The sequence below is a fragment of the Candoia aspera genome, chromosome 2 (assembly GCF_035149785.1).
Source record: "Candoia aspera isolate rCanAsp1 chromosome 2, rCanAsp1.hap2, whole genome shotgun sequence".
Classification (NCBI taxonomy): Eukaryota; Metazoa; Chordata; class Lepidosauria; order Squamata; family Boidae; genus Candoia; species Candoia aspera.
Window position 1 is genome coordinate 124,050,198 of NC_086154.1, and position 21,592 is coordinate 124,071,789.

The 21,592-nt window shown below is 37.5% G+C and overlaps 2 protein-coding genes across 2 annotated transcripts in view; one reads left to right on the forward strand and one right to left on the reverse strand.

Annotated features, from left to right (window-relative positions):
* Window positions 1–13,551, forward strand: part of SMURF2 (SMAD specific E3 ubiquitin protein ligase 2) — a 70,523-nt gene extending 56,972 nt beyond the window's left edge. Inside the window, exons 11-19 of the mRNA XM_063293496.1 lie at window positions 87–294; window positions 897–1,000; window positions 3,915–4,029; window positions 6,544–6,722; window positions 7,422–7,559; window positions 7,824–7,944; window positions 9,016–9,217; window positions 10,009–10,084; window positions 12,429–13,551. Of these exons, the coding sequence (XP_063149566.1) occupies window positions 87–294; window positions 897–1,000; window positions 3,915–4,029; window positions 6,544–6,722; window positions 7,422–7,559; window positions 7,824–7,944; window positions 9,016–9,217; window positions 10,009–10,084; window positions 12,429–12,528 (1,243 nt within the window). The 3' untranslated portion in view covers window positions 12,529–13,551. The remainder of the gene's footprint in view (window positions 1–86; window positions 295–896; window positions 1,001–3,914; window positions 4,030–6,543; window positions 6,723–7,421; window positions 7,560–7,823; window positions 7,945–9,015; window positions 9,218–10,008; window positions 10,085–12,428) is intronic.
* Window positions 13,552–16,546: 2,995 nt separating this feature from the next.
* CEP95 (centrosomal protein 95) overlaps window positions 16,547–21,592 on the reverse strand; it is a 37,438-nt gene continuing 32,392 nt past the window's right edge. The window contains exons 19-22 of the mRNA XM_063292940.1: window positions 20,920–21,072; window positions 19,731–19,877; window positions 19,584–19,655; window positions 16,547–19,310 (exon numbers count right to left, since the gene is read on the reverse strand). Coding sequence (XP_063149010.1) covers window positions 19,131–19,310; window positions 19,584–19,655; window positions 19,731–19,877; window positions 20,920–21,072 — 552 coding nt within the window. The 3' untranslated portion in view covers window positions 16,547–19,130. The remainder of the gene's footprint in view (window positions 19,311–19,583; window positions 19,656–19,730; window positions 19,878–20,919; window positions 21,073–21,592) is intronic.

A 21,592-nucleotide genomic window follows, 5' to 3' on the forward strand; every position in this document is an offset into this window, starting at 1 on the left:
TTTTCCAACATGCATCTTATTTTGTCATGGAAATGAGAACAACTGGAAGTCTTGGAATTAGTCAGCGTTGCTCTGTTTCTTTTCAGCCGTCAAAATCAGCTTAAAGATCAGCCACAACAGCAGCAACAAGTCGTTTCGCTGTGCCAGCTTTCAGATGAGGCTGAATGTCTTACTGTGCCAAGGTACAAACGAGATCTAGTACAAAAGCTCAAGATTTTGAGGCAAGAGCTATCCCAGCAGCAGCCCCAAGCTGGACACTGTCGTATAGAAGTCTCCAGGGAAGAAATTTTTGAGGTAACGTGAGGATCATAGATTATTGCAGATATTAAAATAAAGGGTAGTGCCTACTATTATGGTGATCTGTGATTTGCACTACAAATGGAGGAAAAGTCTTAGACTTCATTGAGTTACAATGCATATTTTGAGATTCAGTGGGAACCTATGATTTTATGGAGACAGCATCTTCCTGGTAAAGTCTGAAATTAATTTTTATATGTTCTCCTTTAATCGAGCTACAGTCTTTTTCAGAATTAAGTCATTTTTTTAAATTGATAGGGCTTAGATTAGAATAAATATGGACAAGGCCAAATAACATAACTTTGCAGGGTGGTTTCCAGGAATTTTGCGGGAATTGTGGAGCTTATATTAGAAGAGTATACGTTTGCCAAAACTCATAAAATACAGATTTTTTTTTCCTCAAGTAAACCAGGTACTGAACAGAACATACTTGAATGTATAAAACCTATGCAAGCAGTACCTCTGAACACTAATGGCATTTTTACTGGCCTGAAAATCAAGAATAAAACTTAACACATTTGCTAATTAAGATTATATAGTCTAGTTCAAGTTGAAAACATAGGAAGTGTTAGGCTAATACATATCTAATGTAATTCCAGGAGTCTTACAGACAAGTCATGAAGATGAGACCGAAAGATCTATGGAAGAGATTAATGATAAAATTTCGTGGGGAAGAAGGCCTTGATTATGGAGGTGTTGCCAGGTGAATAACAACATACAGCCTAAAATATATAATACTTTACCTTGTTTTTTGTTTTAAAAAAATAAGGTGATAATTGAGGATAACCTTAGGTCCTAGTTCCTTTGAGAGCAGAATTGGAAGCAACTTTCTGCAGTTTCTGGTAAATTTAAATGCAGGGGAGAATAAATGGGGTTAGGGGGTTTTTTTTCTTTCAAGTTGGTTAGTGCACTAGCAGCATTTCATATGCCAAGACTGTCCCTTAATCTGACATCTTTTTAGAGCGAAATATGTATAACTTAACAAGGTAGTCAGCAGCCCTTGGTTGTATTCTCCCAGAATAAAGCATTTTATGCTCATAACGCTTTCACCTCCTCTGATAGCCCATGCAAAGGACTGATCTTGGAAACTCATATGCTCAGAGCTTGCTTTTTGCCATCCCAAATTGGGAAATATGACCAATAAAGAGCCAGCAGGGGCTAAGAACAGATAAAGTCTACCTTTGAGTTAAGCTCAACTCCTGGCAACTTCATGGATGTGTCCACATAGTTCTCTTAGTCACAATACAAAAGTAAATTTGCCATTGTATTCTTTTGGGGGTGTTTTTGACTTCCCAGTCTAGTTTACAAACCTGGCATTTCCTGGTAGTCTCAGCCAAGTGTTAAGTAAGTTTGACTTTCAAAATTGGTCAAGATTGGTTAGGAGCTGGTATGTTTTTCTAATCTGCTGGCATCCACAGTGATTATAACAATTTCAGAGTAATTATTCTTTGAATGGAAGAGCATCTTGCAGTCACAGGACAAACAAAATCTTTGGATCAAATATATTGGGGGTTTTTCCTCACCCGGGCTTAGAAAAATGAAGGTTTACTAATAAGGCTCCACCTTGTGGTAATACTTCATAAAGCAAAGAAGCCCTACCTTACCTTGCCTTGTTTTGCTTGAAATGGCATTTCCCTCTATTCCAATTCTTTTGTTTTCTGGCTATATATTCAGCTTAAAAATGAAGTGGATTCCAAAAAAGTAGGATGAGAGTGGTAGGGGATGGCGCTGTTTTTAGTTCTGAATGTTTCAACTGATATTTTTATTTTGTAAAGCAAGGAAAGGGGACTTTGGGCTTTTGTTCACGGAAGTGGAAATGGCATGTAGGGAAGGGGGAGGCACTTTCAGGATTTTCCCCTGTAGTTTCTTGACTCCTCTCCAAAGAGTTTTATCTCTGATGCTCTGGAGCAGATTGTCAGGGAGCTGCAGAGGGAAGAAGGAATCTTCTTTCAGAAAGTGTTTTCTTAGAATAAAGGAATGCTGAATTCAGGCCAGTGTCAGCTTTTTCTGTTATTACACAAGAATACATTGTAATACTAAGCTGGGGTAAATTGCAACAGTCAACAGTGCTGCTGCATTTTCGTATTTTATTATTTGTTCTTTTTTTTTTTTTTTGCTATGTCAATATCTCTATTGTCCCAGGAGTTTTAAATGCTAGGTATGATCTTGTCCATTGTAAGCGAAGTCTGGAGTGGGAGAATGGAAAACAATGAAACAACAGGAAGGCAAAGGGTAGTGGGAAAAAGTGATTTGCAGGTAGGATAGTTTTGGAGGCTGACGGCTACAGTTCCAACTATATCCTTACCTTGTTTCTTGAATAGTTCTCTCTCTCACAACTAAATAAGTGAAGGGTGGCTACCCAGGGGTAGTTCTTAGTCTTCTATATTTGCACTGTGCATAGACATCAGCAGATGCTTCATGAGCCCCTTAGTGAGGAGCATAACCTCTTTCCTTCCCTCCCAAGTTTTATCCCCAGCTTTCTTTAGTAACATTTTATCTGTCTTTTAAAAGTAGAATAGGTACAATTCTAAGTAATGATGTAGATTGGCAGTTGTCTTCCAGTTCAGTTCATTTTGGCATGAGCAGACCTATTGGCAATGAGACTAAATGAATCAAAGCCAGAAAAGTAAATCTCTGAAGCGCTGGGAAATTCTGTTAATTGGTGGCGAGAGGGGGTTTCTGTTACTTAAGCTAACATTTAGCACTTTAAAATGTAAGCTTTTAAAGTAATAGCAAGTGATGGCATATTTCAGCATGCTGAGGCTGAGTTGAACCATATGCCATGGGACTGCCATAACCAGAATTAGGTGTACAGTGAGCAGAAGCAGTATAAAAAATTGTTTCAAGGTAATTTAAATTCCTCAGACATAACTGTATGTTTTGTGCCTTTAATTCATATCCTATTATTATAAATCTAAAAAATGTAAATACCAGCATTTCTTATTGGATTAATTATTTATTCCCTTTTACTTTCCTTCTTGTATGGACAGACTATTTTAAATAGAAGAAAACTGTTCAATTTAGCTAAAAAGTTTTTTCTTTTTTCTTTTGCTTGTTCTGAGTAAATAATGTTAACCCTTTACTTGTTTGCCTCTTTTTCTTAAATATAAAATAATAAAATATAGCTGGGATCCTAGAATATAACTATGTTATTTCTACCAGTGTTTTCTTCCTAGTGTACTTCCTTACTTTACAGAATGCTACTCTGTGGAAATACAAAATGCTAGGCAGGGAACTGAAGCTGCTTGTCTTTTCTTGCCACCATAATCCTGCCTAGTCTTTGCCCCACCTCCATCTTCCAACATTTCACCAAGTGTCTTCTATAGATTTCAGACACTTCCTGGCAGCTCCATTCTCAGGATGCTGAATTTTGGAAGCAATACTCCATGTATAGTTGGTAAATTGTTCCTTGCTACAAATGGAGCATGAAATGATGGAAGCCCAGACAAAGCAGTAAGATGCTTAATTCAGACAAATTGAGATGAGAACATCTTAAAGAGTTAGCCTTAGGACACAATAATGAATAATTGCTGTTTTATATTTGGGTCATATTGTCACCTTTTGCCTAAGACTTCATTGAAAATTGTCGTCTTGTGCAATGTTTGTGTTTTCTTCAGGGAATGGCTCTATTTGCTATCCCATGAAATGCTGAATCCGTATTATGGCCTCTTCCAGTATTCCCGTGATGACATCTATACATTACAGATAAATCCAGATTCTGCTGTTAACCCGGTATGATGAAACACTTTTCTAAGGCTTATGCCTTATTTGACCAGCAAGTTCCTTTTCAGTTTTTGCTTTTAAGGAAATTTAGGTTTTATAATGTAATGATCCTCAGCTCACGAAAATGGAGAAGGGTTTTTTTGCCTGAAAGGAAAGGTACCTTAATATGTGCTAAATATTTTTCCATGAGATCTTGAAATCTTTAAAATAAAGCTGATTGCAAGTTGTTTATTTATAATTTGTGATTTGGAGATACAATTTTCTTCTTTAATTCCTGTGTTACACACAGTTGTGCCCAAATCTGAGAAACTCTTGTAGGCAGTTTTCTTTCCATTACATCCAAGTAATGGGTAAGTCTTAAGGCAATTTTAGTTGCTTTCTCAGTAATAAGCGGGGCTTATGGCAACCATTCTATTATATGTAATACATATTTATTTATTTATTTAGCACATTTATATAGCTGCCCATTTTCACAAACGTGACTCTGGATGGCATACAACAAAACAGTTAAAAACAAAGATAAACAACTATTAAAAATAATTAAACATAAATACAAAATCAAGATTGCAGAAGAATGGACACATTATAAGCATAACATAACCACCAACATGTATGAGTTGAGAGAATTGCCAACAAAGAGCAAGACAGAAGATAGATAGGGCTCAATTTTGTTAAGCAATCCAGCATCTTGACATACGGTTGTGCATTACCAATGACCACACCCAATTCACATTCTATAGGAAGGAAAAGAAATTAAACAATAGTTGTCAGTCATTGCAGTTATTTTTAGCAATACCCAGTCATCATCTTATGTAGAGGTCCAGAGTACCCATGTACAGTTTATTCTAGAAGTGTCTGAAATCCTGTCATGACATTATTTGGAATACTAATAACAGGAGAAAAACAAATCTCAAGGTTAGCCAATTTTCTCCCTATTATTTGCAGTGCAAAAGAGTATATGGTTTGACAGAGCATCTCATTCAAGATACGTTGTCTCTCCCCTTCCATCAGAGGAAGGGCTGCACTTGCTGGAGGAATAAGAACATAAGAAGTATCCTGATGGGTCAACCCACTGGCCCATCTAGTCCAGCAATCTGTTCTCACAGTGGCAAACCAACTACACAAAGAAGTCTACTAGTCTCCCAGCAGATGGCCTTCAGAGGCAGTGCCATCAGACCTAATAGCCATTGATCCCCATGACTTCCATGAATTGGTCCAACTCTTTTTTGAAGTCAGCCAAGCTGGTGGCCAGCACCACATCTCAAAGCTGAATCCAACTAATGCACTGCGGAACTCATGTCTCTTTGGGATTTTGCTTGCAAGGAAGGATCAGTATGTTCCATGTTCATAGCCAAGCTGACTGACTGCAAGAGGGAATGGTAGTATGGAGTCCTTGGTGCTCTCTGAGCTTGGTTGTTTGCTTGCAGATATTTTATTACCCAACTAGGTAACGTCATTACCTATGAGCTGTATAAGAACATTATTCAGACAAGTACAAATGCATTGCAGCAACCCAGAACACTAAAACAAGGAAACATCACCTGTGCAACATCTTCCAACAAAATGGATACTCGTGCAACTTTATCAAAAAGTTCCTGACCACTCAGCCCAAGCTATGAAAAGGATGACACTATCATCCACTACCATACTTCAGAACATCTCAGAAACAACCAACAGACTGTTACAAACACATGGCATTACTATAACACACAAACCAACTAAAACCCTCCAAAACATCTTAAGTAAACAAAAAGACCCAGTAGCCCAAGAAGTGGTGGGGCTGTTGGGTGGCTGCTGCGGGGTGTGGGAGATCGAGTGAGGGTATACCCCGCAAGCATGGCAGGGTGGGGTGGATTGTTGCCGGGGGCGGGAGATTTACTAGAACAACTTGTGACCTTCCCTGCCAGCTTCCCCATTGACTTTGCTTGTGGGAAGCTGTCAGGGAAGGTCGCAAAAGACAATCACGTGACCATGCGACGCTGCAACTTCAGAGGACCAATCGTAAGTACCACTTGTTCAGTGCCATCATAACTTTGAACAGTCACTGAACGAGTGGTCATTAACCAAGGTCTACCTGTATAGCCACCCATATGGTAACAACCTTAAGACTCCCAAAACAGTAAAAACCACAGCCCCCTCCCCCAAACTATCAATAAAAACTCTAGAAAACTATAAAAATTCATGGCACCCCGAGGCAATACTTGGGAGGAAAAAAAGATTTTAAATAAATGTGAGCCATTAGATTATGAAAATGGATGAACACAAATCGGCTAAATTTTAAGAAATAAAGGCTTTACATGGTAAGAAAGCCTTGGGCTAAATATAAGGACATTATTCTAGTTATAAGATTAGATGGCTAGAAAATGAGTTTCTGAATGACAGTAGTTTATACACAGTAAGATGTTTCTTCAGTGGTGGAAGTAACACAGGCACTTTTACTGCTCTTACTTATATTGTGATATTTGATTGAACCGATAAAAAGAATCTGGACTTGATCCTGATTACATATTCTTTCAATTCCAGGAACATTTATCCTACTTCCACTTTGTTGGGCGAATCATGGGGATGGCTGTGTTTCACGGACATTATATTGATGGGGGCTTTACGTTGCCTTTTTACAAACAGCTGCTAGGAAAGCCAATTACATTGGATGACATGGAATTAGTTGACCCAGATCTTCACAACAGCTTAGTATGGATACTGTATGTACATTCCGTTTAAAATTATACTGTTTCTGGAATGGGTATATACTGCTTATTTATAGTTAGTGGCTGTTTTGTTAAACTGATTTCAAACTAGAATTATTTAAACTCTTTAAAATGTCTACTCCTTGCCTCTTGAAGATCATTATTTTCTTAGAGGTATTCTATGGGAAAGATATAAAGGATGTGTTCAGAAACCCTTTTCTTTTTAACTTGTTTTCTTAAATTCACTATTACCCCAAAATTTCTCTAGTAGATGTGTATTTACTCACATACTGTACCTCTACGTTAATCCATTGGTTTGCACACACTGCACAGACACTAGACAGGAACCTACCACAAGCTAGAAATTCACCATTACTTAGCCTCTTAATCTAAGAATAGGAGAAACAACTATTCTGTAGTTGTCAGTTTACAGTTTTCTAAACGTTTGATAGCCACATTGGGGAGACTGATAGCTTTGGAAAGTCTAAGCCTGGAGTGGGAAGGTTCTTCATTTTTCAGAATGTTTTAGAATTTCATTAATTCATTTATGAGAAAAGTTTGGTAAGGAAGAGGGGGGAAATACACCATCTATTTAGGTTGACATTGTAGGGAGAGATCTGTAGAAGTAAATTTTCGTTGTTGTTTTATTTGAGATGAAAAATACACAGTATGCTTAGACATTTACATTTTAATTATTTTTCTCTAATTTTTCAGGGAGAATGATATTACAGGAGTCTTAGACCATACATTTTGTGTGGAGCATAATGCATATGGTGAAATCATACAGCATGAACTTAAGCCCAATGGCAAAAGCATTCCTGTCACAGAGGAGAATAAAAAAGAATATGTCAGGTATTTTAAAAGTTACCCATTATGGTGTTCTGTCTAGACAGAATTGTCACGTGCATAAATTAATGAGGTGCGTTTAGCATGTAGATGCTTATATATTCATTTATTTTATAATATTTTTATTTCCCCCCCTCGCCCCCTGCAACTTAGCACAGTTGGTTTGTCTCTGTGTTTCTGGTAGCAGAATCTGCAGTTTGTGGACAAAAAAATCTAAAGTGATAATTGTGAAGACACCCCTTTGCCAATAGAACATGCACTTTGTTGCAGGCTATATGTAAACTGGCGATTTTTAAGAGGAATTGAAGCTCAGTTTCTGGCTCTGCAGAAGGGTTTTAATGAAGTAATTCCACAGCATCTGCTGAAAACATTTGATGAGAAGGAACTTGAGGTTAGTATGTTAATTATCAATATATTTCTTCTATATGGAATGTGTGTGAGCGCGCACCTGTGGGAACTTCCCTCCTTTCCAATGCATTTGCAGCCAAAATCATGCAGACATCTAGAATATGTAGACTCACAGAGAGAGACAAGAGAGGCACAAAGTCATGCTTTGTGTGTGGCCAGTAATCAGAGCCGGAGATGAGCTCATATGGTCATGTGAGATGTTTGTAGAAGTCCCGTCTTTCCCATTGTAAACCAGATTTACGGAGCAAGAAAAGATGGAGAAGTCTGTGACATTGTTACTGTGCGCCTGTTCTCCCCTTGATGTGCTTGATCGCCATTCTGTGCCAGACTGCCTGTTCTCATCACTCCAAGCACAAGCAGAAGTTCCAGATAGCCAGAAAGCCTGTTAGAACCGCCTCTCGTTAGAAGCAAGGCAGTTGGGAAAAGGATGCCAGCACTCCTGCCAGCCCTAAACTTCACTGACTGGAATAAAATGCAGTGAATATTATCTAAATTTAAATGGAATAAAAGCAGATTAAATGTTCGTTTTTGCCCAACTTGTTTTGGAGTACGGTCCCCAGAAGGTCCCTCAAAAGGTATGTGAGGCCTTTGGTCTGGAAAACATTGTAGATTACTGAGCTACACAGTAAGGATGGCAGCTTCAGAATCAAGTAATACATTTCATAGAACGAATTTTGCTTACCAGTTCCTACATCATGTTCTATATAGTCTACTTATTTCTTGTACAGTCGGTCTTACTTGTGAGACTTCTCAAATATGGAAAATAGGTACTCTTTATTTATTTGTATATTCATCCATTCAGTTTGTATGGTGCCCACTTGCCAAGCAACTCTGTTTGACTGTTAAAATTGGGGCAATTCATTTTGGGGAAAAAAATCCCTTTATTTTTAAAATCTTAAACTGATTATCATTTCATACTGAGCATAAGGAACTTATTATTAAAAGTTAGACAATATCTCAAGTCCCCTGTCCCTGAGATCTTGTAGCTTCTGATTTTAAGTTGCAGCTTCATGTGGTTAATGCCATTGACCTTTATGTGTGCAATTCTCAACAGCTTATCATTTGTGGCCTTGGGAAGATAGATGTTAGTGACTGGAAGGCCAATACAAGATTAAAACACTGCACCCCAGATAGCAACATTGTGAAGTGGTTCTGGAAAGCTGTGGAGCTCTTTGAGGAGGAGAGGAGGGCTCGATTACTACAGTTCGTGACTGGGTCATCCAGAGTGCCTCTCCAGGGTTTCAAAGCATTACAAGGTAAAAACAATAATCTCCATTGCTCTCCTGAGTCCAATTTTACTGCCACAAACATTGCTCTTTCCAAGTAGGGTTTTATAATATTTCAAATGCAATCAGCATGTATTGCAAAACAGATTTTTTGTTAAAAACCTAACTGAAACATGCTGCAGCCTGTAGGCTGGGTACATGTTGAATCACATTTGGAATGGTCATGGCTACTTAAGCCCTATTCTTTTCAGTGGGTAAACCTGCATCTGATTCCATTTAATTTATAAATTTGCTTCATCCACCAAATATTTCCATTGCTTTGTCCACCTAGTTTGATCATAGTTGTCTCAGTAACAATTCCCATTGGACCAGGTACAATTTTGCAGAAAATCAGACTCAAATCTCTGATTTTCTTTCTTTTACTTTATTTTCATGGGCACAGTGGGACACACACCCTGCCTGCTGTGGCACATAGCATATAACTTGAGTTTTATAAGCATTCAATGCTAGTTAGTAGTTCATGAATGATGTACCTTTAGAAACAGTGCATATTTCTGGGGTTGAAGCAACTGTTTTACAACACTAATTGAAGTATAACTTTGATCTGCATAATTGGTTCTAGTCCAATATGCCCTATAAAGTCTTAGATCAATTCCTAAATGGGATATACTGTGCACATGCATGTATATGTATATATTGACATGTGCTTGCTCACATGCACATCCTTTCTTACTCAGCAGTGTTTGCTTCTCTGAGCTGTAGTATGTTCTTAGATTAATGCTGTATAATATTGAACAGTATCATCTTCGATGCAATTCTAGGTGCTGCTGGCCCAAGACTGTTTACCATTCACCAGATTGATGCCAGCACAAATAACCTGCCAAAAGCTCATACTTGGTAAGTCAGGAGCAATGCTCTGTTAACCTTTTTCTATATTGAGTACATGCAACTAATTAGAGATATGGTTGTTAATGCTTCAGATTTAAAAACATGATTATTCTACTTCGATATATGTGCATATTACTGAAATCATTAATAAAAAGAATTCAGCATTGATTTTGCAGGAAATGTGATATAAAATGAAAGACTATCCATGTTCGTAAGTTGTATGTATACTGACTTACTGTCACTCAACTAACAATCTATGATAAACATTTCAAACTTAGTTATCTTGTAGACACGGATAGACTCCACAGACAACTGAGATAGGTCAATTGTGTGGCCGTGCATCAACTCTCCAAATGATGCTGAACTTCAGTTCTAGCATCTCTCATCAGTGGCCATGGTCACTTGGACTTCATGGAATTGTAGTTCAACACCAGGAGGGCCAACCCTGCCAGACCCAGTGTTTTTGCTGATTCAGTCAAAAATGGGTTTTCACTTGAAATTAAAGCTTTAATATTATCCAACCTCAGATAATGTTAATATTTTCCAATTACTACTGGTTTTCCTTTGTGTCGAGAGTTTCCTGAACAGTAATATAATCTGTGTGTCACAACATTGTGGTAAGCAATTTTTCCGCCATATTTGTAATCTTCATAAAGCAATACCTCATTTAACTGCATTTTTAAAATACTTTTGAAAATTGATTAGCATTTAGGTAGGTTAAGGTAAAATCTCTCCTTCAGTTTGTAAAGTATGATTGTCAGATGCTCTAGGTTTAGAAATCTCAAGTGCTTATGGCTCTGTCAGGATTCAAACCTTGAGAAGTATCTGAATTAATAAACCCTGTCTACATGAATCCAAATATTCTACTACTCATTTAGGTAACTTACACAGTTTACTCATTTTGAGCCACTTAATTCACAATAAGCAGTTCCTTTGTGAGAACGTTAATTTGTGAGCTGAGGATAAAACTGTAGAGATCATTGAATTTGTATCAGTGAATTACCAGATCACATTTTACAAACTTTTTGTGTAGTGATGTAAATGGATTACTTATTTGACCAGAATTGCTTTAATGTCATTCCAATATTCCATCTTAAGAACAAAATAGATAAAACGTTTTGTTAATAACCTACATCTGTCCCTGTTCACATTCAGGACTGCTGATACGAAGTGAGTGAAATCAGATGGTCAAAGGGTATGCGTATGTGGAACTCTGACACTCTGTCCAGTTGTACATATTGGAAATAAACTCTGCTATCATTTATTTGACGACTTATCTCAGAATAATAGAGATCCAGATGATTGCTCTATTTTCTGTACTTTATTTTGACACTGGGACTGCATAATGTTGCTTCTTCATCATGGGCTGTGTGATTTATACGTACATAAAGATTATGCATCTCTACACAACCCTGTTTGGAACCTTCTCAACTGTCTGGTGGGAACCCTGCCCACTATGCATACCACATAGTTAGGTTCAGCACCCATGCCTCTGGTCTTCACGTTGTTTTTGGTGGCCGTAGAGTCAGCACATTCATCCTTCATCTCCATCCTTGAATATTATTGTATTTAAATTCCTTAATTTTCTTTCTTTCAACTTGCCCCAGCTGTTCTTCCAAATAATAAAGCAATCCTGAAAAGTTATTTATCAAGACACCGTTGTCCTCCTTTCACAACCCTTACCCTTCAGGCCACATTTCAAAAGGCAGCACAGGAACAAACTCCCCTCTCTTAGATGGGCATTAATTTTGATTTGTTTGCCCTGGAGATCACACAGTGGATTTTATTTTATTTTTTTTTTGCACTGGAGACAGTCACATGATAGATTCACATAATACATTTACAAAACTAGCTTTTAGAGAACCTGGTTCAGGTAGTCCGTGCTTACTGACTGCCTTGTTTAGCAACCATTCAAAGTTACAAGGGTTGGGGGAAAAAAACAGCTTTGCTATCAATCCTTGCATTTACGGCTGTCGCAGTGTCCTGCAGTCGTGTGATCACCATTTGGGCACTTTGCAGCTGGCACACATTTAATACCATCATAGCATCCGACAATCACATGATCACCATTTGTGAGCTTCACAACCAGCTTCCAGCAAGCAGAATTAATGGAAAATGCAGAAGTGTTCAAACATCTGTCTTTTGCTAGTTGGGCCCAGTTCCTGTTCTGTGGGAGAACAGTCCTTGGGGGATTGTATTCTTATAACAATAACACACCGTATATACCGTTTAAATATATGTACAGTATATGTAGGTGTTTGTGTGTGTATCGTTAATTGGTATTAGTTGCATTGCTGATTTGATCCATGAAAATCATAAGTTGAAGTACTCATTCTTCGTTATTTGCTTTCAGCTTCAACCGTGTAGACATTCCTCCTTACGAAAACTATGAGAAGCTCTATGAAAAGCTGCTAACCGCCATTGAAGAAACATGTGGGTTTGCTGTGGAATGATCGTTTGTGGACCTCCATGGAACTGTATTTATACTCCAAGCAGAAAAGCCTTTCCTTTCCTCAGCCATGATATCATAAATGCTTGAAATACAGGAAACTTTCTTCCCCCTTTTTCTACTATAGGACGATACGAGGGAAAGGACAATTTTTGGAATTCTTCATTCAAGAAAATGTTCTGTGGCTCCTGCCAAGGAATAATTCAGCTGCTATTAAAAACCAGTATCTTGAACATACAGAATGCTGACTTTTCCTTAATTTCAACAGTTAAGCAGTATTCTCCTTAAAAGACGACTACTATTTTTGTAAAAGGTGATCTGATCTATTTGCTTACCTGATTTCTACTATCACAGGTCCAAGGGACAGCTGTTGGTACAAGCCACGTTCCAGCTTGCTTATATAAATATGTGATTCTGAACAGCACCTGTACCTGCTATTTTTTTAAATAAAATATTTTGATTATTCTAATTTTGCATAAAATTGGCTAAACAAATCATAAACCTTTTAAAGTAAGGCCACTTCGCAGTATAAACTGTATTTTCTTATAGTGAATGATTTTATTCTGTGTTGTTAGTTCAAATTCAGTGGTCCTTTGTGTCAGGATTTTTATATTTCTCAAGCATGAATGACAGGGTTTGAGTCTTTCTCCTGTCAGATTTCTCTAGCAGAATCTTAGTCTGAGTTAAATTGCACTGCATTTGGTACAGTACTTTGTGGTAAATGTGGAAAGCCCTTTTTGAAAATGTAGGTGTTCAGCATTTTTTAAATGAGCATTTTTGTAAAAAGTCAATACTTGAGGCGGTTTTTTAAAAAAATTGCTTTCCATTTTAAATGGAACTGCTGCATTTTTTAGACTCCTAAATATATATGGATATCATTAGCCTTCATAGATCATCAATTGATTGTTCAAAACACTCTGTGCATATCAAACCAACCAAAGCTTTTATGTTCAGATACAACCAACCTGCACTGTATATTAGTTGTTGCTCTATAATCTTACCCAGATAAAATTGCCTTTACTTTTAACTGCTTGTAGTCTATGAGCTTGTGGTAGTGACAAATAAGGGGAAAAAAACACACAGTACATTCAGAAGTGAAGTGCAGATGTGGTATAATGTGCTCCGTTAGCTGGCTCAGATACATAGGAATTTGTCTTTGTTTTAATGCAAGCATATGCAGAATGCTTAAAAAACAAAAGGCATATTCTGTTAATGGTGGCCGTGTACATTTGAATACGGTTCTTAATGGTTAAAATGTGCATTTGTCAAAGATAGCTCGCATATTTAAGCTTTCCTTGTAATTCTGTGTGGCTGATACGAAAAGAGCAACACCTGGTGTAAAAATTGCCGAATATCAAAACCAGTATCAGCATTGGTTAATGCTAGTATTTTCCATAATTATATGTTCTGCTTACCTGTGTGGCAGATGAAAGTAGAGCTTGCTTGTGTGAACTAGCCCTCATTCAGCAGTGTTGAGAACTTACCATTCAGCTGCTCACCTTTCCACACCGAGAAGCAAGGGACAGTAAGCAAGGCAGTGCCTGCTCTAGTAGCTCATTGTAAGCCACCACTTTTTTTTATTGTAATGAAAGATAATCAAGAGTGCCAAGTATAGTACTTTGGAAACTGTGTAGCTTTGCTGGTCTTTGGTGTTTCTTCTTTAAGTAACTGTTTAAAAAGAACGTGAAGAAAATGCAAATGAGGCAAAGCATGTTCACGGTGTAGTGTTTCTGTTCTGACTTGGTCCAAATGCTGATCCTGGAGTCCAGCAGGTTGTATGGCAATTGCCCGTTCCATCAGGCACATATTGCATTTTGAGATACAGAGAAATAAGGATAAAATGTAGTTTTCATTTGACTATTTATTCTTAAAGGAATTTCATAGTACCCTTGTTCAATGTAGAAGGCAGAAATATTGGCATAAGAAGCAATTGCACAAATTAGACAGTTGTAGTAAACTAGTTGGTGATGATAGATGGTCTATTTATGATTCATAGTTGAACAGAACAATTAAAGTTTCTGGTAGATTAGGTTGCTGTTCATGGGCCCTACAGCATTACAGTTATTCAAAGCCTGCTACTGAGGCATGTGTGACAACTTAGTTCCAGGGTAGAGGATTTGTTGCCCTTCACATGTATTGGATTTCACCTTCTAGCGATCCCAGTCAGCACAGTCAGTGGTAGATTGTGGAAATTGGCTCCAAAATATCTGTCGAGCACCGTATTATCCATGATAACTGATAAAATAAATTTGAGGCTGATAAGGAACAAGCCCATATTCCCAGTTAGGGTATCATCTTTTGTGCCTGTCTGAAGCTGTCTCTTCTTTCAGATCATCTCTGGGATAATCTCTTTTTCAGCTGATCTTTCAAGTTTCAGGAATAGCATTGATTTGATTTGTTTTCTAGATGTTGAATGAAGAACTGATGGAGCATTGGTTTTCATACACCATTGAGCACTGAGCGTTGGACACCTCTGAAGGTGGATTCCTGCCTTTTATAGTTTATCATTCAGGTCCTTTATTTTTTATGTACACACGCTCCTTGAGAGCTTCTTGGATAACCAGATTGTATCTAAAACCCACCTTGTTTCTTGCTCTATAAGGAAAATCAGTCTGTTCTTCCTTTTCTGCAGACTTAACATTAGATTGGAGGTAATAGTGTTGTCCTATCTTGTTTAAGGATGCATCCATTTTGAATAGGATGAAACCTAGCAATCTTAGAATGGAAATTGAGCACCAAAAGAATTTGTTGACGGTGAAGACAATGAGGAGTTAAATTTGGGGAAGGCAAATCCAACCTGGTCTCATTCCAAAACAGTAACTTCGCTGTTACTCTACTTTAAATGCTGTGTGTTCAGAGAACCTCCTATTAACAGCGCTAGTCTAATTCTCTACGTATTAGGCAAAATGAAACTATACCTGCATCTTGCTTTGACCAACACTGAGCGGATGAATGCAAATAGAATTCTCAGGTCTTCTGAGTGCCTTTTTATCTGCATAACCATTAAAAGCTTTAAGCACACAACTTACCAGAAGCTTTTCTCAACCCATCCGTTGCAGATGAATAGCCATGCCTCTTTTCCCAGTGCTAATTTTATGCCAGACCTTTGGATTTTTACTCTAGGTTTAAATGTGAATATTTATTTCCAGTGTACCCCTTTTCCTATAGGATTTCTTCATCAATTCTTAACATAGATTGAATGGTTGAGAGAGATGCCACCTCACATTTCCATGCTTTTTCATGAATTGAATGTGTTAATATGAATAATGACAATTTGCTAGGATTCAGTGATAAGTACTCAGACGCATTTCAAGTTTAATTTCTAGGTGTAAAGTTTTGTAATGGTGCTTTGTACAGTATGTATTCTATTTTTTGCACATAGGTTCAGTTTCTCTAAACTGATTTTATTTTTACCAAACATTTGTGTTTGTACTAGAGTCCAGAGCACACAGGATTTTTTGTTTTTATTCTGCAACACTATATCTGTTAAAACTGTGGTGCAGTTAAACGCTGCATTAATGGAAGGAAGTTGTGTTTCTATATCACATATTGTAATGTAGCACGACATCATTGCTACAGACTTTGAACTGCAATATATAATTAACAGGTTCAATTTGTACTTAAGACATACTGTTTATTAGAAGATTTCTGACTCTGCCAAATCCTAAAAGTTTTGTCTAAAACAAATGTATACTTGGTATATTTCCTTCTTCCACAAACTGACACATTTTTTAGTCCCATTTCTATTGTATTTATTGCAGAATGTGTTTAGCATTGATATTACTGAATTTTCACCAAGCTGTTACATGAGCTTTAACAATACATCTGTATAAAATGTTTTCAGTATGTACCCATGCAGAAATTGAGCAATAAAATTGAATGCTGTTTGCACTGTCACAGCATCAAAGGTTTTAAAAATTGGTTTGTGTTTAATTTTTAATAAGTTATTTTATTATAAGAATGTTCTTATTAGTTTTAAGAAATCACAGACATCCTGGATAGGAGTAAGGCTAACCTTGGAGGCATCTTTCTACTATTCATTGGCTGATGTTAACTTTGAGTTTGTATGCCAGATCTTTATATTTGTAATTTGTTTTAGGGAAGATGCAGTCTCTAAACTTTTCAGCTGTGTTCCTCTGTTGTTGCCCTCACCTCTATTTTTTTCTTCCCTACTAAGAGTCAAATCCTGCTATTTGCAGAAACTGAGATAGTTGGAGAAAGGAGAATGGGGAGATTTTTCACAATATTCTTAGAAATAATATGTGTTCAAAAATCTGGCAACACTGATTTCCCTTTCAAGATTTTTCTTGTTGCAAGTCTTGCATTGTGTAACTCAGGAATATTACAGCAACACATTACTCAAGGCCTGTAAAAAGATATTTTTTCCCCAGCAAGTAGCATTTAAGGCATTACAAATTCTTCAAAGACTACTATGTTTTTCATTTTAAGGTATCTGAAGAATAATTTGTAGTACAGTATTCAAATTGCTGTGGTCCAGCACAACAATAAGTGTGAAAGAACAATTATAATCACTTTGCCCTACAGAAAATGATCAGTTCTTTATAATAGCAATGTTTTGTATGTAAATTATGCCATAAGACTGCATGTTTTCAAAAAAATACTAATTTCAAATTTCAGAAGTAAATGAGCTTTAGAATTTCAGCATCAAAAGTTTCTGATGTGCCTCCTTTACAAATACAAGGAATTTGATCATACATTTGGCTTTGGCACAGCAAAATGTATTTATTTAATTTATAAGGCTATCCAACCCAGCAACGATTCTGGATGGTGTACAAATTAAAAACAAATGCAATACCTTAAAATAAAAACTAACAATACACCTAATTATATGAGGAAGAAACAACATATATGTGCGAAACCAAACACTATACACTAGATGGGCACACCACCAACCCTAGGTTTTCAGAGATTGTCTAAAGGCTTGTAGAAGTGAGAAGTGAACCTCCAGGGAGATGAAATACAAAAGGACAGGTGCTTTGACAGAGAAGGCACACTTCCTGGGTCCCATCAGATGACATCGCTTAATGGATAGCATACAAAGCATGCCAGCTCCGTCAGGTATGATGGAAGAGAGGCAGTCCCTCAGCTAGTCCCTATGCTATAAAGGGCTTTGCAGGTGTTAACTGGCACCTTGAATTGCAACCAGAAGCTCAGAAATACACTGGTAAGAAATACACTTCTCGTAGAAGAGGTGGGAACGAGGATACAAAGATGAGCCCATAACTGCTCATGCTGCTGCATTCTGGGCCAACTGTAGCTTCCAAGTGGACTTCAAATCTAGCCCTATGTAGAGCTCATGGAAGAAAACAGTCCAGGAAATGGTGCAATCAGTGCACCAGATAAGCCTCTGCCTTCCTGGCCACAGTTGCCACTTCCTTTTCAAGCAGGAACCATGAGTCCGGGAAGATCCCCAACTGGGCACCAGTTCTGTTTAGGGAAGTATATACTTAAAGACAGAGAGGCACTCCACAAACCAATGGATTTGGGCTGGACCTCTCCACTCAATATTGACTGACCGGAATTTCCATGGAGAAAGAACAACCACGGCAGCACCATTTCCCACTCCCAAACTACATCTCAGTTGGACAAGCAAGCTGGTTTTAATACAGCGCTTTCCAATATAGAACTTGCCTAAATCCAGCTCTTACAGCTGGCCTAGTTAGTTTCAATATATAAAGAGTTCTAGCTCTAATGGAGGGATTTACAATTTACAAAGTTTTTTTTTCTCGTATTTTCTGCCTCTGAACTAAAAAAAGAAAGATGCAGCCACATAACAGCATAGCTCTGCAGAGGAGAGCTGGGTTTTTTTTTCAGCAATTCCATTAGGTAAGCAATGTAATTTATAACAAATATCCATTATCCATTAGTACATGGAGGAATATAGATAGAGTCCCTGGAGATACATAGTATCACTTCCTCTAAAATAGCTTGTGAGATAAAGCACTCATAAAAATGTTCTACAGTTAAGCAATTCTCCAACAAGGAACTATGTTTCAATAGAAAACTCTGAAGGGCAGGATGAAACAACAGTATTGACATTTGAGGCATGGTTAGGGAATACCTCTTCACTCTGAATGAATTCAAAAATCCATCAACAAATTAACTGCATCTTAGAGCACTGTTGGTCTAGCCAATCCTTTACGTATTTTTAAGAAATCTTGGCAAATTGGAAAAGTGCCAGATGATTGGAGAAGAGCAAATATCCCCATCTTCAAAAGGGAGAAGAAAGATACAGCAAACTATGACCAACCAGTCAGTTTGACAGTGATACCTGGGAAGATTCTACAGCCATAACCAACGATTTGTTTTTTATGCTCGCCCAGTCTGGGATAGCAATATACATCAGCAAAAATAACATTTGGCCACACAGGTTATCCTAGGAGATAGCTGAATTTTGATTGAAAGGAAGCTAATCTTTATTGACAAAGTCTTTAAAAACTATTTGTTTGAAAATACCTATGCAATATTTTCATAACATCAACTTAATTTGGTTTGGGGCAACAAACTAAACTACTAACTTTACATTTTTGATTCTGGTCTCCTTGAAAAAAGGTCATGTAGATGTTTTATAAGCATGCCAGGCCTTTAAAGAAACAGATAGTTCTTGCTATACTGAAAAGAAGCCACCAGGAGTCTGGTTTTCAGACGATCAGCTTCTAGCTCTCGGAAAAACGAATCATCATCATCACGTGTGATCATCTCCTGTAGCTCTTTAATCTCTTTCTCCAACTTGGATCTCAGTTCACGTTTCACTTTATTTAATGTCTGAAAAGAAACCATTAGGATTATGTTGAGCCATCTGTCAATTCATTTGTAGTTCTAAAACTTTATAGCAGTGGGCATTTTGCAGGCTGAGGAACATAGTTCAAAAAGAGGTTGGGCCATTTATTTATTATAATTTTAATTAAAATTAAATGTATGTAATAATTTCCCCCTTTGTCACATTAAAAGCGTACAATTCAACTGCAACATTTGGGAGTCATCTCCAAAGCACTGAGGAAAAGTTGTGCATTCCCTCTCTACGAGGAGAAGACTTACCTGGGCATGTGCTCGCTCTCTGGTTTGGATTTCTTGACGTTCTTCTGAAACAGCTTCTGCCAGCATTGAAAACTAAAGGACAATAGAAGAAAAATTAATAATGTACTGCAAAAGGTCAAGCAGCATCCTTATCAGAAGCAAGCCTACCTGATCTTTATAATAGTTCTCCATGGATTGCAGTTCATCTTGATACTGCCTCCTTTGTTCAGCACGTTTTTCCTTGGCATATGTCCTCAGCTCAAGAAATCTTTGCTTCTGAATTTCCAAGGCTTCTTCAAACAGGTGTTTAAATATCTGCCAAAATGACATTTCACTAACAAGCATAAGAACAGCTCTGCTTAAAAAAGGAACTTAATAATTTCAGGGTAACAGACTATCTTTAGACACAGATTCCAAGTTCAACTTTGTCACAGAGACATATATAGCTGAATCTTATTTTCCCATTTGGCAGTTCTAACTGATGGTGGTCAGTTTTGCCTCAACAAGCACTATCCAGTCATTTTATAGATAATTCCTTATTCCCATAGGACATTTTTCTGTTGTTATCAAACTATCCCTGAGCAGAAATGGGCACCTCATTGGCAGCTGTAACATTTACTAGAAGATCTTGAGGATTAAGATTTTCAGAATGTAAAACATGTTGCAAGATCAAAATTCTCATATTACCTTTGTGATGCGTAGTAATTGGGACCACTTATTTGTTTAAAAAGTTAGCAAGAGGGAAAAGCAATAACCCAAGGTATTAACTTTCTTAGGTATCCTCCATACATAATCTACTCTTAATCAGCCTGAATCAGTTAACCAGATCTGTCAATTAACTGATCATGTACTTTTCAACTACTTAATTAATTCACTGTGTTTACACATATCTGCATTTTATTGAACTCCCAGTAATAACATTTTGAGACAACAGCAGCATAGGAAATGCAATTTTGATTTTAGAAAGTAGGTAAGTTCGCTCCAACTCTTATGTTCGTTTATTAAAACTACCATCTGACGTATGTGGCACGGTGCTCTCACCACAAAGTTGCTTTTCCAGGACATAATCTCTCTCTAGACTTTTTGCTTGTTTAAGAAATGGTATGAGGCATATACATCACCTAAGTACCTCCCAACTTCATTGTACTAGCTGATGGCATCTGACCCACCTAATGGAGACATTCCTAATTTGCTGTTGAAATGGGAGTGGGGTGCGGGAATCCACAATTGCAATCACACCATGCTGAAAATGTGTAAATTGACCCAAACTCTCTCAACCTGGAAAAGGGAATTTGGTTTGGCTCTTTACTAGCATCGCAAGGATCCCTACACTTGCAGAGCGAGGTCCCTAACTTACCCTTTCCTCACGGGTCCTGGCCCTCATCATCTTGGCACGCAGCTGAACTCTGTAATCTTGATAGTACTTTTTGGCTCGGGCAATCTGCTGGCGTCTCTCCCTCATTTTATTCTGTGTACTTTTCTGTCTGTCAATGCGCTGTCTAAACTCTTGCTGAAAAGCAAACCAAAAGAGGAAAAGTTATTAAGATTCCCTGAACAACAATGGGCAGATGCCCTTGTTTTCTGAAAATATTTAAGCAATGCTCATGATGCTCTTTCACCTTCTATGGTGCAGCTCTGGCTGGAAAAGTGACAATGTCCAGAACTGACCCTACTAGGCCAATACACATTTGGAAGGTGTCCTGCTTTTAGCCTGGAGTCTTAAAAGTTCCACCCTGTATCACAGGTGGGCCTTATCACTTTCAGATAGTTGAAATTTTTTCAATTGATTGTACAGTTTTAATCCCAATTGTGTTGCATGCCACTCAAGAGTCAGTAGACTGCAGCAGCTTATAACCCAAATGAATAGTGTTTTAATTTATCTTATTCTTATTTTATTCTAATAGCTCTATATAATTTATAGAGATTGAATAGTGTTCTAATATACTGTTAGAAGGAATTATTTTTTGATTGATTAAATATTGATGTTATATGATTATACTATTCTATTCTAGGGCTTATATTTTTACCTC